This window comes from Trachypithecus francoisi, unplaced genomic scaffold (assembly GCF_009764315.1).
Source record: "Trachypithecus francoisi isolate TF-2019V2 unplaced genomic scaffold, Tfra_2.0 Lachesis_group17, whole genome shotgun sequence".
Taxonomy (NCBI): Eukaryota; Metazoa; Chordata; class Mammalia; order Primates; family Cercopithecidae; genus Trachypithecus; species Trachypithecus francoisi.
In genome coordinates, this window is record NW_022681462.1 from 18,761,253 (window position 1) to 18,779,156 (window position 17,904).

General features: G+C 39.7%; 1 protein-coding gene and 1 long non-coding RNA gene across 2 annotated transcripts in view; one reads left to right on the plus strand and one right to left on the minus strand.

The window, feature by feature from the left end:
• Nucleotides 1-1,073: 1,073 nt before the first annotated feature.
• LOC117099774 lies at nt 1,074-5,431 on the minus strand. The gene is made up of 2 exons (XR_004443996.1): nt 5,263-5,431; nt 1,074-2,315 (listed from the first exon to the last, which is right to left on the minus strand). It is a non-coding gene; the product is annotated as an uncharacterized LOC117099774 (long non-coding RNA).
• PLEK (pleckstrin) overlaps nt 5,026-17,904 on the plus strand; it is a 33,638-nt gene continuing 20,759 nt past the window's right edge. Inside the window, exon 1 of the mRNA XM_033239281.1 lies at nt 5,026-5,241. Within this exon, the coding sequence (XP_033095172.1) occupies nt 5,200-5,241 (42 nt within the window). The 5' untranslated portion in view covers nt 5,026-5,199. The remainder of the gene's footprint in view (nt 5,242-17,904) is intronic.

Consider the following 17,904-nt stretch of genomic DNA (forward strand, 5'->3'; position numbering starts at 1 on the left):
TAGTTAAAAATTTTTAGCACTTTCTTACTTTCTGGTACTGCAGGATGCTTCAGGGTCATCTTTTGCATTTCCTGCTGAAATCTTAGAGCCATCTATTTCTCCAAGGACCTCTCATTCCTTTTATTGGAGAATCGTATTAGTAATCAAGATCTGGGAGCTAGATGTGCTTGACACTACCAGGCTGTTGTTGCTTCTAGGCCTTCTCCGCTAACAGAGCAAGGAAATGTATGTGTGAAAGTGCTTTCTTTTGAGCAAGTGGGTATGTATATGTTCACACTTTTATATATTCTTAAATCATTTCCATATGAATTTGTGTATCTGTTGAAAGGGGATTACTCAGTCTGTGGGCTCAGCTCTCTCTCTTGAACTGGAAGCCCATTGGGCACCAACTAGATATTCTCTAATATGTTTAAGTGAATTAGACAACTTAATGCTTTCTTTTGGTTGGGAGAAAGTTCTCCATGGGTCTTTTATGTATATACACAACTTGCAAGCAGAGGCACTCTATTTTATGGATGCTGGTACAGTGAACAACAGCTTTGAAGACAGAGGTTGTCTCCTTCCAGAGCAAAGGGCAGATTCACTTACTGTCCAGTATAATAAAGATAAGGTCTGCCTCTGAGACAAAGTTTGGGCAGGTTTGCTTGCAGCGCTTTACAAAAGATTCATGTTCCCTAAGCTCTGGGTCCTCAGTTATGATGCAAACCCTCCGTATGTGCAGCATCCATCTAGGCTGCTCCACTTTGTCCTTGGTAGACTTAGGGCCAACAAGCATCAAGACCAATATGGAGCTCACTCTGTTTACTGTGCTGTGAGTAGCAAAGTCCTTTGTCTTACCCCAAACCCCAGAAGTCTTGTGTCTTCTTTGAGCATCCCTGAAACAGGCAGGCTGACTTGTTAGCTTACAAGTAGGGTAACATCTCAGACTCTTCTTACAGGTTTTGACACCTTTTACTTAATTTATATTTAGCTCTAGAGGTGGTCTGATATTTCTCAGCTAAATTTAATGTCTCTTTTGAATTACCAATGCTACAGAATAACGTTTAAAAAGATAAAACTATGACTCTTACATATAATAGAATGAAAACATGTCAAAATTTTATTCAACTCATGAATTAAAGGGGAAGCTAGCCAGAGGTCACAGCCGGTTCAAAGGAAAGGTCAAAGGCCAATTTATATAGAGTAAAGCAACATTGAAATTCATTTACCGGTGGGCACAAAATTGACTTTTTCCATGGGAGGTGGGGTGGAGTGAGGGTGTGGGGTGAGGTGGAGTCTACTGGACTTCCATTAGTCAGAGTTTATTTGCATGTTTATAGACAAGAATTATTCGTATTTATCCACAATCTACAGAGTTCTAAAATAACTCCAAGACAAGAAAAGACACAGACTCCATAGAAACAAATAACTTAGAAAGGTGTGCTGTAAAGAATGCATAGTTTTCCACTGGAGATGCTAAGTAATCATTTTTGCTTATTCAGAAGTCTTAACTTTCCCTTACAACAATAAAATGTACTACAAGAATAATGTTTCCAAGGTTATTGATCAAATGTGTACAGAAAGAGATCTTAAAAAGTCATTCTAGGCTGGATGTGGTGGCTCACACCTGTAATCCCAGAACTTTGGGAGGCAGAGGCAGGCAGATCACCTGAGGTCAGGAGTTCAAGACCAGCCTGGCCAGCATAGTGAAACTCTACTAAAAATACAAAAATAGCCGTGCGTGGTGGCATGTCCCTGTAATCCCAGCTACTCGGGAGGCGGAGGTGGGAGGATCGCTTGAACCTGGGAGGCGGAGGTTGCAGTGAGCCGAGATCGGGGCCACGGTACTCCAGCCTGGATGACAGAGAAAGACTTTGTCTCAAAAAAAAAAAAAAAAAAGTCATTCTAGACACACATACATAAGATATTGGAAGAGGTTCTAATGATCCGATCTGGAAGAGGGATCTGACACAGCAGAAGAAAACTTGCTCAAACTCTGTTGAGAGGAAGTCCTAAATGGCGTCATTGATTCAGATAGTTCTCTTTACTGACCACTAGGTGTCGCTAAGCAGGCGCGATGACACGCGGCAGGAGGGGAAGGGGCAAAGGCAGCAGCATCTAATCCATCAATGGTGACGTTCAGCAGATTCACCAATGCGGAAGGTTCCTTGGTGGCAAGACATTTTTACCCCTGCACCTATTCAGGCGCCTGGCACATAGTAAGGACTTAATACCATGTTGAAATGAATTATTCGGAAGGCAGTGGTGCTTTTACACGGTAAGCATCCAAAAGTACTATGAGGTTTCTGAGGGTTCTTTAAAGCGTTACGATCATGCTAGGACAGACGGTGAAGACATTCCAAATTAGAAGTCACTTGGTCAGTTAAACAAAGGGAGATACATTTAACTATGAAATCAGACTTGGTAAATCTACGAGTGGTTTCCATTGACTGTACAGACGTAGCAAAATACTTGTTTGAGTGCAGATACAGAACATTATCCTTTTATTTGTTCCTGTTTCGCTCGGGTGACATCAAATGTTGATCCCTCTACTCTCAGCCCCCAACACTTTATAATAATTTCTAATTAATTTTGGTGCGATGAGAAACTGATAAGAAACCATCAACGATTTTATGTAATGGCTATTAGCATAAAATGAAAAGTGAGAAATACAGGGGCAGTGACTGTTGGCTGGAAACACAGTTGCAGGGAAGAGGAGAGGGAATCAGGAAGCTCTCAGAAAACCCCAAGAACAGAACTTCTTTCCCCTAACTTTCCTGGCTCCTCAGATGCCCTCGTGGATGTCTGTCAGTTTTGCCTTTCTCGGGGCCATCACTTGTCCATTGTTAATAGCATCTTGGTTTTACTTTAGGGGACACCCTCCCTTCCCCCATTGAGCATGGTCCTGCCAGGGCTGTCAGTTCACATGTTCCCCCTCCAGATACCCAAGAGAGAAGCTGAGTTAGGCCAGTCAGAGGCCTGATCCCTGGAGACTACTGCAGAGTCTGAAAACCACTGGCATTCTTTCATCTTGGTGTCTTGCTTCCTGGAACCCCACAACTGCCCTGATTCCTGTCCTTTCAAAGACCCCAGTCTTCATTTTTCCTTCAGTCTGTGGGCCACCCCATTCTCTTCCAGTAAATTCCTATTCGCCTCTATTAGCCAGAGTTGTTATCTGTTGATTGCAGTGAAAGAACACTGATGGGTGTAATGAGGAAATTCTAGCCCTACGATAGCTTTTATTATCTCTGTTGAAGTTATCATTGAAAAGGATCAGCTCTAGGATAACGGAGATTTGCCTTGAAGATGAAGAGTAACTAATATTTATGGATACTAGTTATGTTTCAGACACGCTTCTAAATACTTCCATGTGTATCTTATTTAATCTTCAGAATGACCTCATTGGATAAGTGTTATTATCCCTATTTTACAGATGAGAAAACTGAGGCACAAAGTAATTAATGAATTTGCTCATTTTCACAGGGCCAGATTAATGTGTCTCAAAGTTTATTCTATGGAATATTAGTTTTTCAGGATTGTATTGGTTTCCTGGGGCTGCCATAACAAAGTACCACAAACTGGTGGCTTAAAACAATGGAAATTTATTGTCTCACAGTTCTGGAGGCCATAAGTCTGAAATTAAGGTGTCGGGAGCACCATGTTCTCTATAGCAGCTCTAGGGGAGAATTGTTGTGTGCCTCTTCCAGCTTCTGGGGGTTGCCGGCCATCCTTGGCGTTGCTTGGCTTGTAAATGCATCACTCTGTTGTCACATGGCTGTTTTCTGTGTTCTCTTTTCTTATAAGGACACCAGTCACATTGGATTAAGGGCCCACTTGCTTCAGTATGACCTCATCTTAACTAATTATATCTACAATGACCCTGTTTCCAAACAAGGATGCATTCTAAAGTGCTAAGGGTTAGGACTTCTTTTTTGGGAGATTTAATTCAATCTATGACAAAAAATGTTAATATAAATTGTGCAGAAAAGAATTCTACAGCCAAGTCGGTTTGGGAAACACCATTATAGGATTCTTTGCTGTAGTACTTTGGTGGGGCAAGGGTCTTTAATTTGTTCATCGTTTAGAGGAGTTGCCAACCTGGGACTATTATGTACAGTTTCTCAAAAACCTGTTTGATGATGGACTTCTTTTTACAGGCTGATTGTGGGATCACCAGTCAATGTGGAACACCTGTTCGCATGCCTGATGCGAGGCAGTGGCACCCTAGCACATCCCTCCCTGGTCTTCTGCTCTCCCCTGTGACCTGCAGCGTCAACTTGAGACAACTTTTCTTCTCTGAGTCTGTGTTTCCTTATCTCTAAGATAAGGAAAATAATATACTTTCCCTATGGGTTTCACGTGTGGACTCATTTTTGTTGTTGTTTGTTTTGAGATGAAGTCTTGCTCTGTTGCCCAGGCTGGAGTGCAGTGGCACGATCTCGGCTCACTGCAACTTCTGCCTCCTAGGTTCAAGTGATTCTACTGCCTCAGCCTCCCGAGTAGCTGGGGCTACAGGCGCACACCACCACTCCTGGCTAATTTTTATGTTTTTAGTAGAGACAAGGTTTCACCATGTTGGCCAGGCTGGTCTTGAATTCCTGATTCCAAGTGATCCATCTGCCTTGGCCTCCCAAAGTGCTAGGAATACAGGCGTGAGCTACCATGCCCGGCCTATGTGCAGACTAATTTAGTTTTAAATAAGTAGGCTGAGAAACACTTGATACAGGGCTTGGCACAGAGAGAAGTAGGCATTCATTTAGTAGTTAACTTTGTTATGCTAACCAGATGGTTCTGAATTTCTTGGCATTTCTATTAGGCATTTCCAGGATCTCAAGACTAATCCCTAATCAGGACAATTTCCACCAACAAGTTTTTCTTGTTCATCTTCCTCTTCCTTTCATCACTTGTTTTTCTCTTTAAACGAGTGATTTTCTGTATGGTACTAAGAATTTCCCTTAGGTAAATATTCAACCCAACTGTGGTTTTAATAAGTCTCCAGGATTAGCAAGGAATGGGTAGTTTACTCTGCAGTTCCTTATTCTGATCTTCCACCCCAGTGAGGGGAAGAGGATGTGATCATGCGACCGCCAGCAGAAGGGAAATTGTGAAAGCGACCCACTGTAGAAAAGGCAGCCCACAGCCACCTCAGTATGCAGAGGAAGCCCAGCTGCTGAGAGGAGGTGCCGGAGAGTGACTTTTGCATCTGCCTGTCCAGCCAGCATGGAACCAAAGCAGATCAGAGAGGGCTACCTTGTGAAGAGGGTGAGCAGAGGTGCCACTTACCAGGATGTCAGTGGACACGGACTGGGGAGGCTTGGGTCCAGCTCCACAGGCTACCTGCTCATTTAGGAATGTTTCCTGCTCAACCAGTTGGGTTGGAATAGGGGAGCATGGTAGCACATAGAATGTTGGAGTGGGGTTAGGGGAGTGGGGATACTCATCCAGCCCCGGCTTCCTTACAGTTTGATTTTATGGGTCTGAGAATTCCAGATGGTAGGGCCTGGAAGGTGGGGGTCTAAGCTAACTCCCTCCAGATTTAGAATATCCTTTTTAAGAGGCACACAGATGTGTTCTGTCGGAAGATATACTCCTCTTCTATAGAGGTTACTTGGAGAGACTATCCATTTTTTATTTAAATCCCCCTTCCCCTCAGTTCTTTTTTTGGGAGGGAAGGGAGAAAAAGTGATTAAAGAGTTGATATAATGATAGAGTAATTACAGCTTGTTTATTAGGCTGTCTTCTTGGAATTGACAGATAAAAAATCCTTAGCTTTTTAAAATTGGGCTGAAATCTCTTCACTCACAATTCTTAGTAAATTTGCATAATGTGGCATCGAGGTGGTAGATGCACCATTTTAAAGATTAGTGTACTGAAAAAGGCTTAGCCTCCCTGGTATGCATCAGGAAAATTGAATTTTCTTAGTGTTGGTCTTTCTTCAGATGCTGAGTGTGTGCTGTGTGGTTGTGAAAGCTCCCCGGGATGTGAATTCACACATAGGACTTGGCGTCCTGTGGGCAACGCCTATGTACACAGATAAGCTCACACTAACCTTAATGAGTGGATTGTTTCAGAAATGAGCTGCATGTAGTGCCTTCCTTCAGGTGCTTAGCTTTTTAATTGAATGAACAGCGAACGTGTGAGTCTGTTTTAGGCTATTCATTTGTTTCATGTTTTAGCCTACAATGTTTTACCTGTAAGGGGGGTTAAATAGTACACATTGCTACCTGCTTCCATTTTGACTTCAGGCTGGAGGGACCCTAGGTCATCTGGCCTAGTTCCTTTATTTGCGGAAGAGGAGACAGACCCTGAAGGCTTGGCGATTGCCTCAAGTCACATGGCTATGACAGTTGTGACCAGCCACTCCTCTGATGCTTAGGTTTCTGATTCATGGCACTGAACTTTGTTCATTACTCTAGCATTTTCTTAAAGCAAATTTATTCCAAGTTAGGATTTGTGGTGTATTTGTGATGGTGACAGCTGAGTTGGTACTGGAGAATAAGTGGGTCCTCAGCTGCTAATCTCTTTAGCCAGCTGTACTTTGAAACATCCTTTGGAAAAGACACACATATACATAGAGGTGTAAAAGATTCCTTGCAATAGGCACCAATAATAATTGGTGAGACCTAGTAATAATTAATGTTGACTTATTCCTTTCCTGATCACTTGTGCTAGTATCCTGAGAAGAGCAAGTGAATGGAAACATTTCTGCAAGTTTTTGTTTGTTTGTTAAACAATTAAACACATCTTGCAATGAAAATTGCTGTTATAAAGTTTGTATGCTCATATTTTAATCTCCCTAAGTTACAAAACTATGAAGACTAAATTTCTAATAAGTGAAGCTGTCTCACTAAAAAATGGGGATGATGGAGTCAGGGTTGTCAAGCACATGGATTTAAATTAGTAAATAGTTTTTAATTAGTGAGAGTAGTTCTCTCAGATTGTAAAAGCCAATCTAGAAAATGGCCCTGGAATTAAATAGTGAAATTTTGTATTGATAGTTTTACAATTTATATCTTCCATAATTTTCATGTTTACAAGTTACATCTTCCATAATTACTGCATTTTTCTCTGGGGCCTTTTGAACACTCTCTGATATAATACATTAAGAGTCTCTTTTTATTTTTTATTCTAAAACTCTTATTTTAGGTTCGGGGTATCTGTGCAGGCTTGTTATATAGGTAAACTCCTGTGACAGGCATTTGCTGTACAGATTATTTTGTTACCCAAGTACTAAGCCTAGTATCCAATAGTTATTTTTTCTGATCCTCTCCCTTCTCTAACCCTCCACTCTTACGTAGCCCCCAGCGTCTCATTTGATATTTTAAAGAAATATTTGGTCCAGAAATATTCCCTTTGTCAGCTGCAGAACTAAACCTAAAGACAGAATTTCCCAAGAAGATATAGAAGTTCTTAACTTCTGTAGACATTAAGTTTCCTTCAGTTACCTCGTGTGTGGGTTAAAAACTGTACATGTCAGGAATCTGACACATAACTGGTGTACACAAGCTGCATGAGACACGGATTATTTATATCAGCATCAGTATACACTTCAGTAGGTGGTGGGGCCTCTCCTAGATGTTAATGGGGATATGTACTGGTTCCTGGATTGGTTGCCAAATTAATTATGAACGAAGGGCCATAAAAATCTTTGAAAAGGCTCTTAGAAGCCTTGGCTATGGTTTTTGATGTTAAAGCATGAAAAATAATAATAGTGAATCTTCCTTTATTCACCTTTTTCTCTCATGTAGTTCAAGATACCTGGGTAGTAACAGAGAACATCTTTGTCCTGTGTCTTGTTTTATGAAATAATTTTTTTGCAGATAAGATGTTTTGGGTGGAAAAAATACAGCACTAGGAAATGCTGGTGCAGGAATTTTGTCAAGTCAGAAATCTTGGGGTCAATAGTGTTAACTGTAAAATGTTTCTGCTTTTCTTCTATGCAAGATAACTGTTGACATTTCACAATCCAGGTTTCCTCTTTTGCCTCCTGAATAAGATCTCCAAATAAAGACAGTGGTTAAGAGGGGGAGGGAAAATACACGATTCTGTCATTTTCCGACTTTTTCATTCCAAGTAATACCCATGTCTCTTTGCCTCAGAGTCTTTCAATTTACTTTTTTTGTTTTAAAAAAAGAGCACTTCTAGCCAATCATGGAGCAGCAAGCTGCTATACGAACATGACTTCATTTAATCCTAACCACCCTCTGTGATCCTCATCTTACAGACAAGAAAACTGAGGCTCACAGAGAATAAGTGACTCGCCCACAGTCAAACATGTGGCAAGAGGATGACCTAGGATTCAAACCCAGGCCTGCCTAACAGCAAAGCCTACCATCTCATTGATCCCAGGCAGCATTCTGAAAGGCAGGATTACTCTGGCCCACAAAAGAAAGGTCAGATGAACTCACTAGAGCCAGAGCGAAGCATGAACAAATTGTTTTGTGGGCAAGATTGGGCTTAATAACCTCAGCCTCCCTTCCTCTCTGTTTAGGGGGTTTCTTTCTGGCCAATAAACATGTTTGGGAGGTCCTCGAATACTTACTACTGAATTAGATATGTTCATCATCATAACTGGAAAAAAATGAGAGAGGATCAAATTATATGCTCTGTATAACCTAGACTCCTCCAAGTCATGTCTCAAACCAGCCTCGTTCCTAGAGGTTTATGGAGCAAGCTGTTGTTGCCAGGACAACCAAGCTCACAAGCACTTGGTGCAGCAGCACTGACTCAGAAAGTGGCTGAGGGATCTGGATGTCCTTCGAGGCTGGGAGAAAGCAGAGGAATCAGGGTGATGGGAAAGGGAAGGGCAAGCGGCAGGGACAGGAAAGGAAAGGGCTGAAGAAAGTTGTGGTAGAAGTGGAAGAGAGCAGGAGAGTCAGGGTCCTGGCCCAGGAGTTCTTTCCTGCATCTACCTTGTCTTCTAGGCAGGATGAAATAATCTCAAACGATTTGCACCTACTGATTCATCATTGTAATAGCTAATGCATGTGGTGTTTACCCTGAAGCAGGAACAGTTCCAAGCATTTCATGCCTTAATGCATTTATACAGCATACTTATGACAACTCAACAAAATGGGGACAATTATTGTCTTTACTTAACAGATAAGGAGATTGAGGTACAGAGAGGCAAAGGACCTTGTCCAAAGTCACACAGTTAATAAATGGGAGAGCTGGTTTGCAGTCCAGCAGTGTGGCCCCAGCATTATGCAGAACTTAACCACTTTCTATGTGGCCCTCATGGGCTCGTATTGTAGTGACATTCTTTTCCAAAGCGCTGTCACGATGATGAGGGGTACCCAGGGGAACCTTATGCCAGAGCGACTCCACAGTGTTGCCTACAAAACTGTACTATTTTATTTTATTTTATTTTGAGACAGAGTTTCGCTCTTGTTGCCTGGGCTGGAGTGCAATGGTGAGATCTCGGTTCACCGCCACCTCCTCCCCCAAAACCGTACTCTTACCTGTCTCTGTGGTCACCATTTTTCAAATGTATACTGCGTGCTGGTCACTGTGGTAAATGCTTTGTGTATATTATCTCATTTAATCTTCACAACAATAGGAAGCAGGTACTTTGTTACTTTCATTTTACAGTTGAGGAGACCAATGCTTGGAAAAATTAAGTAACTTGCCTAAGATTACAGAGCCTGGAAGAGGCAAAGTTGAGATCTGAACTTAAATCTAAGGCTCCAGAAATCATGCTGCTAAGCAATCTCGGTGCCATTTCTGTATTGCTTATTTAATATATTTTCACTGATAAATTTTCCAACCTGGAAGAGTTCACTTATGTAAAAACTGTGCTACTGAATAGACTAATTCCTTTGCCTTCAGTGAGTTTATATAGGCACAACACAACCATTTGTTTGGGGTGCTATGTCAGTGATTTGATGGATCACATTGGAAAATTAGATGATATGATTTGTGTTGTAGCCAACATAAGGGCTTAATTGAATGCAACATCAACTTAAAATAACATGTCCCATGGGTGTGAAAGAATAGATAATAGTAACTGTCAGTTCTGCTTTAGATATGTAGTTTTGATCACAGTGTAATTTTCCTTTGAATTCCAGCCATACATCAGTATGTGAAAAGAGAAATTTGAGGGAAAGGGAAAGTTAAAAGAGATGTCTTCACTTTGTAGGGAGTGTCTGAGAGGGGTTCTAAATACAAATATCCGATTGTCCCAACCCTCAGCCATTGGTTGTGGCTTCTTTCTGTGATGCTGGGTGTACACAGGAAGGCACACCTCAATTTGTGCATTCATCACACTGACCTGGAGGTCACTGTCTCCCATGTGAGACTGTGAACTATTTGAGAGCCAAGACAGGGTCTTGTTTATTTTTGTTTTTATTTTTATTTTATTTATTTATGTATTTTGAGACAGAGTCTTGCTCTGTAGTCCAGGTTGGAGTGCAATGGTGCAATCTTGCCTCACTGTATCCTCCACCTCCAGGGTTCAAATGATTCTCTTACCTCAGCCTCCCGAGTAGCTGGAACTATAGGCATGTGCCACCATGCCCGGCTAATTTTTATATTTTTAGAAGAGATGGGGTTTCACCATGTTGGCCAGGCTGGTCTTGAACTCTTGACTTCAAGTGATCCACCCGCCTTGGCCTCTCAAAGTGCTAGGATTACAGGTGTGAGTCACTGCACCCGGAGTTGCTTAATTTTACACTCCAACGACCAGGACAGTGTTGAAAGCATAAGAGCCATTCTATCATTATTTGTTGAATGAACATGTCCCAGATAAAGAAATTTGCCTAAAATAGACTTCATAGAGACCAAAGTAACTTCTTAAGTCTTAAGAAAAGTAATTTCAATGGGGGTAGTCAGTTTTAGATGATCATGTAGAATATATTTCAAAGATTTATTATATTTTTTGGCTTTCACGCAAACCCAAGGATTGGCAGGGACACCTGGAAATAGAAGACTAAAGGGGGAAAAGAGGGACAAAAGGCACCTTGGAATAGATGTGTGGGATCTCAGGGTAGAAAGAGATGTTACAGATTTAATCCAACTTCTCATCTGTGGCTTGCATTTCTTTTATTCATCTGTTAAGAAGCATGCTTGAATACTTCTCTTATTAGAGAACTCACTAATTAAATTTTCTCCCTTAAGTTATGCAGAAAACTGCTTTCCTGAAACCTCCACCTGCTGGGACTTCAAAATTATCCAGGCGTTCACACCTGCTCTACCTGTTCCTTTATGGGCTAAAACCTAGTCAGTTTCTCCAACAGTTAGAGAGATGATACCATCTTGGTGTTCTGCTTTGAACAGGCTCTGGTTTCTCTGCAGCTTTGAGGTCCCTTGAACTCAGTGTAGTTCTCCAGGGGCACCTGATAAGCATAGGACTGTAAGGAATAGGTACCATTTAACAAGTGATTACCATATGCCAATTATTGATTTAAGCAATTTACATGGATTGTTTTCATCTCCCAGCAACGCTAAGAAGTAGATATCATCATATCTGCTTGCCAGATGGAGAAAATGAGGTTTAAAAACTTGCTCAAGAGCTGCATTAGTAGAAAGCGGCAGAGTTGGGATTTGAGCCTGAGCCATCCAGCTCCAGACCCCATGGTCACGTGCAGGCTATGCTTTGTTTAAAGATAGAATTATCATTTTCCTTGCTTTCGATCTTACACTTCTATTTATACAACCACAATGAGTTTAGTTTTTTTTGACAGCCCACATCAAACTACTGACTCATAGAGCTCCTTTTTTCCCCACATGCTCATTTCCCACACCTTATAAGTCTTTAAAAAATATTATTAAAGAGAAAGACTGTATCTTATTTAATTTCAATTTGCATTTCTTTGATTGCTGTTGAAGCAATCAATTATATTTTGTTGGACCCAGGTATTTATTCGTTTGAGAATGGCTTAATTATATTATTTGCCCATTTAAAAAATTGGGAGTGCTTATATATTTCTTACTGGTTCTAAAGAGTTTAAAAAATTAAGGATATTGATTTTTAATCATGTAATGATACAAATGTCTATGCATTTTCATTTCCTTTACAGTAGTTGCAGATTTTTAAATATAGAGAAGTTCATTTTTTTTTTTTTCTTGAGATGAAGTCTCGCTCTATTGCCCAGGCTGGAGTGCAGTGGTGTGATCTAGGCTCACCCCGATCTCCACCTCCTAAGTTTAAGTGATTCTCCTGCCTCAGCCTCCCAAGTAGCTGGGACTATAGGTGTGCACCACCACACCCAGCTACTTCCTGTATATTTTTAGTAGAGACTGGCTTTCACCATATTGGCCAGGCTGGTCTCAAACTCCTGGCCTCAAGTGATCCACCCGCCTCAACCTCTTAAAGTGCTGGAATTACAGGCATGAGTCACTGCGCCCAGCCAAATTTATTTTAATATGGTTAAATCTCCCATTCTTTATGATTTCTTCTTTTGGTGTCATGCAATGTCAGACTCTTAGGTGCTAAATTTTACCAGTCCCATGATGATGAACAACTATTTACCAGAAAACTTTAAATCTGACTCAGTATCCCATTGTGGAGATGCACAGGTTTTGGCATATAATGGTTGAAAACACACATATGCTACACACACACACACACACACAGCATATGGATATCTCTATCTCTGTCTATATCTATATCTATATCTATATCTATGTCTATATCTCCATTAAAGTGAAATAACTAGCTAAGTAGTCTAAAGAAATTGATTCAGATTCCAGAATGACTCAATGTTATGCAAGAACCAAAATGAAAATGACATCTGAGGGGAAGGGAAAGAGCATAAAACTGAGAATCAGGAGACCTGGATTCTACATTAACTGGTCAGATGTACTAGGCCAATCACTTAACTGGGCCTCTACATTTTTTTATTAACATGGTGACAGTGTTGGTAGATGATCCTAAATTCCTCTATCATTTGGACATTCCATAATCACACTTCCAGGTTTGCCCTTGGGTGAGCATCAAGTGGGTTGGGGCCAGAAAAGGAAAAATTTAGGGATGGTCAGGGAGAGGTGCTGCCAGGTTACCCAAGTGAGAAACTGGTAGCTGCAGTAGTGGTGAAGAGGAGAGAGAAACTTCCTCAAACTCCATCATCCTGACCTAAATCAGCACTATCAGGCATGGAAGAATGTTTAAGCTTTGTAAGTGGTCAGATTTCTCTTGTTTCATAAAGTATCGGCCTCTTCATTGTGCGTAATGACCCTGAATCCCAAACGACACATCCTCCTCAGAGTCAGACCCCTGAGGCTGCACTTGAATTAGAAAAGCACGAACTCATTTTGGACAGTTGACTCTGGAGGCTTTGTCTACTGAAGGAATGCAATGCTGGCTTATCGCTACGGATGCATCCCAATTTCAAGGTCAAAAGCCCTGAGTGATGATGGCAGTTAATAATCTCAGCTAGTCCTGAGGTTGAATATTAAATTTTAGGTTTAAAAGGGATTCTGGCATCATCTAGTGCAACTTATCATTTCTAGCTCTGAGAACATGTCTTTCTTTTCTTGTTTCCAGGTATTGTAAAAATGTTTTATTAAATAGATTTGTCCATCCATTTCCCTAAAAGTATATTCTAAATTTTAATACACAGCAGAGTCATATGCTATTCATTCATTTAATAATTTCCCCAAATTATTTTAAAAAGTCAAACCCACAGGAAACTGAGGAAGCTAGTACCATTATTCATATACCCTTGGCCTAGATTAATCAATTGATAATGGATGGGCGCATTTGCTTTGTCTCTCCCTATCTCTATATTTTTATGTAAATATACACACCTATCATTTTAGGTTGAGATAGTTGAGAGCAATTTGCAGACATCATGCTATGCTACGTCACCCCAAAATGCTTCAACATACATCTTCTAAGAAAAAGGACATTTTCCTGTATAATCACAATGCCATTATGACACCTAAGAAATTTATCACTGATAAAATGCCATTATCTAATACACCTTTTACGTTCAAATGATGCCAGATCACTCAATAATATTCTGCAAAGCGACTTTGAAAAGAATCCATGATTCAATCAAGGACAATTCATTGCATGAATACGCTGTTTTTCTGGTGATTGAGAGAAGTAACTAATGTGGAATAGTTTCCTTCTATAGAAGCAACTTGAAGGATGGTGTTACTATAATCACTGTATACCCCTCCATGGAGTTCATTAACAGGACCTGGAGTTAACAACTTTGTTTTTTAATTGAAGGGTAACTTACATACAATAAGGTACACAAAGTGTGTCATAATTTTTTACATACCTATACCTCATGTAAACAACACACAGATAAAGATGGAGACATTTCTAATATGCCATAAAGTTCCATTGTTCCTTTCCTAGTCTATACTGCCATCCTCGGTAACTATTACTGTAACATTTTCTCATAAGCTATGCCTGTTGTTGAATTTCAAATGAATGCAATCATACTCTAAGTACGTGTTTTGCCTGTTTGCTTTTCACTCAACATCTATGATATTTGTTTATAATGTTCCAGGTACTAGCGGTTCATTTTTAAAAAGTTGCCAAGTTTTTTTCCATAGTATACACTTACTGTGTTAATAATGGATTTATATATCATATGATACAGTTTACTTATTCATTCTGTTGATGGGGATTTGGGTTAGTCTTTGTTTCTGGCTATGATGAATAAAGGTGTCATGAACATTCTTGCGTGTAGCCTTTGTGGCAATATGCATTCATTTCTCTCAGATCTTTGCCCAGGAGTGAAATTGCTGGTGCAAAGGACATATATGTGTTTAGCTTTAGCATAAAACCACCAGATATTTTTTTCTGAATTGGGTGTGATATTCTGCACTCCTGCCAGCTATATTGCCAGCTATATTTAGGACTTCCAATTATTCTACCTCCCTGTCAAGTCTTATTCTTCTCTGTCTTTTAAAATGTTAGGTACTCCAGCAGGTGCGTACAGGTATCTCATTGTGATTTGAATCTGCATTTTCCTGATAAATAATGATGTTGAATAGCTTTTCATAGGTTTTGGGTTTTTTCTTTACCAAAGTGCCACCTTGATAATTTTTGCCCATTTAAAAATAGGGTTGTTTGTATTTTTCGTATTGATTTGCAGGAGTTCTTTGTATTCTAAGATATGTTTCCTTCAGATGCAAAACAGAAAGACATTTGACTGGAAATATTTCATGTGTTGGCACAGTGTCTGATCTTGCTCATTTTTAAAAGGGGAAATAATCCAATGTTGGTCTGGAATAGTTATTCTGCCCAGGCAGAAAAGAGATAGGGTATCTTAATTTAGAAAATTATTTTAGTAACTAGAGCAAAGGAAATGTTTGGACAAGCAAAGTGATAGTCCCACAAGTATTTATCTTTGCATAAACAGTCTTCCTTTTGGGCAACTGGACCTTTATATAGAGGCCCTTTGTATTTTGAGATAAGCAGTAGGGTCTCTTGGGAACTGGATGATAATTCTATTTTGTGGTAGTCATGACAGGGTGACACCATGGGTTAAAGAATAGGCCTTTGCCAAAATTCTCCCAAAGTATAGACCAGAAATAGAAACTTCCCTGTTTTAATCAGAATGGTCAATTTATTGCTAAAGGGGCATGAACCCAAACTGAAAACATTTTCATTAAGGATTTTCTTAGGGGCTACATTGATGTGAATATCCTCATTCTGGCATTATAGACCTTTTGCAAGTGATTTTCATATGACTAAGGCATGCCTGCCCACAAGGCTGCTATCTGAGTTTCTTTTTGGCATTCATATTCAGATAAAATCTGATTAGCCCAAGAGATGGAAGCAACTGCAGGGTGCATGCCACCACTTATGGCTGCTTTGCCCATGGGAGACACGGTTGTTGGATCACGACACTTTTCCACTGAGTCCAGCCTCAAGCATCCACTACTACTCAGTCTGAATTGACAATTGAGATAGATTCTGCTTGCCACTCTTGAGTTGAACTGAACTCAATGGGCAGGTTTGGGAGCAGAAAACAAACCACAGAAAGTCAGCCTGAAATGCACCAGATGGAAAGTAGAGATCCATGAGGAGCTTATGGTCGACTGTCAATGTATATATATTTTATCTTAATTTTTAAAAACAATTCTGGTAGAATGACAGTCCTCCTCCCCCCTGAAGGCATCTTTCCTGCACAGCCTTGTTGTGCAAATGTGAACCACCTGCCTCCACACTGGCCAAAGCTGAGCTACATATTGTCCTGCAGAGGTCTATAGGATCATTTTAGGAAATATTGTCAGACTTATTGTGTCTATTCTTATGTTAATCATTTCATTATGCCTTCTTTATTCAGTCCTATCTATTAATTAATACATAATGTGATCTTATATTTTTATTTTTAAGTTTTGTAAATTTTTAAAATGTAAATTTTTCTGGGTGCATAGTAGGTATATATATTTGTACGGTACATGAGATGTTTTGATACCGGCATGCAATGCGTAATAATCACATCATGGAGAATGCAGTATCCATCCTCACTAAGCATTTATCCTTTGTATTACTAACAATCCAATTACCCTCTTTTAGTTGTTTTAAAATGTACAATTAAGTTGGCAATACTCACACTGTTGTGTTATGAAATCGTAGGTCTCATTTATTCTTTCTGTTGACTTGTTTTTGGTACCCATTAACCATCTCCACTTCCCCTCAACTCCTCTACTTCCCTTCCTGGCCTCTGGTAACCATACTTCTACTTTCTGTGTCCATGAGTTCAGTTGTTTTGATTTTTAGATCCCACAGATAAGTGAGAACATGTGATGTCTGTCTTTCTGTGCCTGGCTTATTTCACTCAACATAATGATCTTTGAGTCCATCCATGCTGTTGCAAATGACAGGATCTCATTCTTTTTTATGGCTAAGTAGCACTCCATTGTGTATATGTACTACACTTTCTTTACCCATTCATCTGTTGAGGGACACTTAGGTTGCTTCCAAATCTTATCTATTGTGAACAGTGCTGCAACCAACATGGGAGTGCAGATATCTCTTCCATATACTGATTTCCTTTCTTCTCAGGATATACCCCTCAGTGAGAGTGCCGGGTCAAATAGTAGTTCTGTTTTTAGTTTTTTGAGGAACCTCCAAACTGTTCTTCATAGTGGTTTTACTAATTTACATTCCCACTGACAGTGTACAAGTATTGCCTTTTCTCCACATCCTCATCAACATTTCTTATTGCCTGTCTTTTGGTTAAAAGCCATTTTAACTGAGATAAGCTAATAGCTCATGATAGTTTTGATTTGCATTTCTCTGATGATCAGTGATGATGAACACCTTTTCATATGCCCATTTGCCATTTGTATGTCTGCTTTTGAGAAATGTCTATTCAAATCTTTTGCCCATTTTTTGAATGGATTATTAGAGTTTTTTCCTCTAGAGTTGTTTGAGCTCCTGATATATTCTGGCTGTCAATCCTTTGTCAGATGGGTAGTTTGCAAATATTTTCTGTCATTCTGTGAGTTGTCTCTTCACTTTCTTGACTGTTTCCTTTGCTGTGCAAAACCTTTTTACCTTGATGTGATCCTATTTGCTTATTTTTGCTTTGGTTGTCTATGCTTGTAGGGTATTGCTCAAGAAATTTTTGGCCAGACCAATGTCTTGTAGATTTTCCCCAATATTTTCTTATAGTCATAATGTGATTTTAATTACAACCATTCATTCCATAAATTATTGATTGAACACCTGGCAATATCATGGTGAAGTAAGTTCTTGCCCTCCTGGAACATATAGTTGGGTGGCAATAGTTGACAGAGTGATTTTATACACTTTATATATAAAACATATGTACACATATGTATTTAAAAATATATATGGTATAATGCATATGTACATTGTTCACATATAAGCATATCACATGCATTATATACTTATATATATATTTTATACATGATCTAAATATAATACTTATTTTGCTTTAAGATGGAATTATTGTCTCCCTCTTAGAAAATAAAAAAACTATGGCTCAGAAA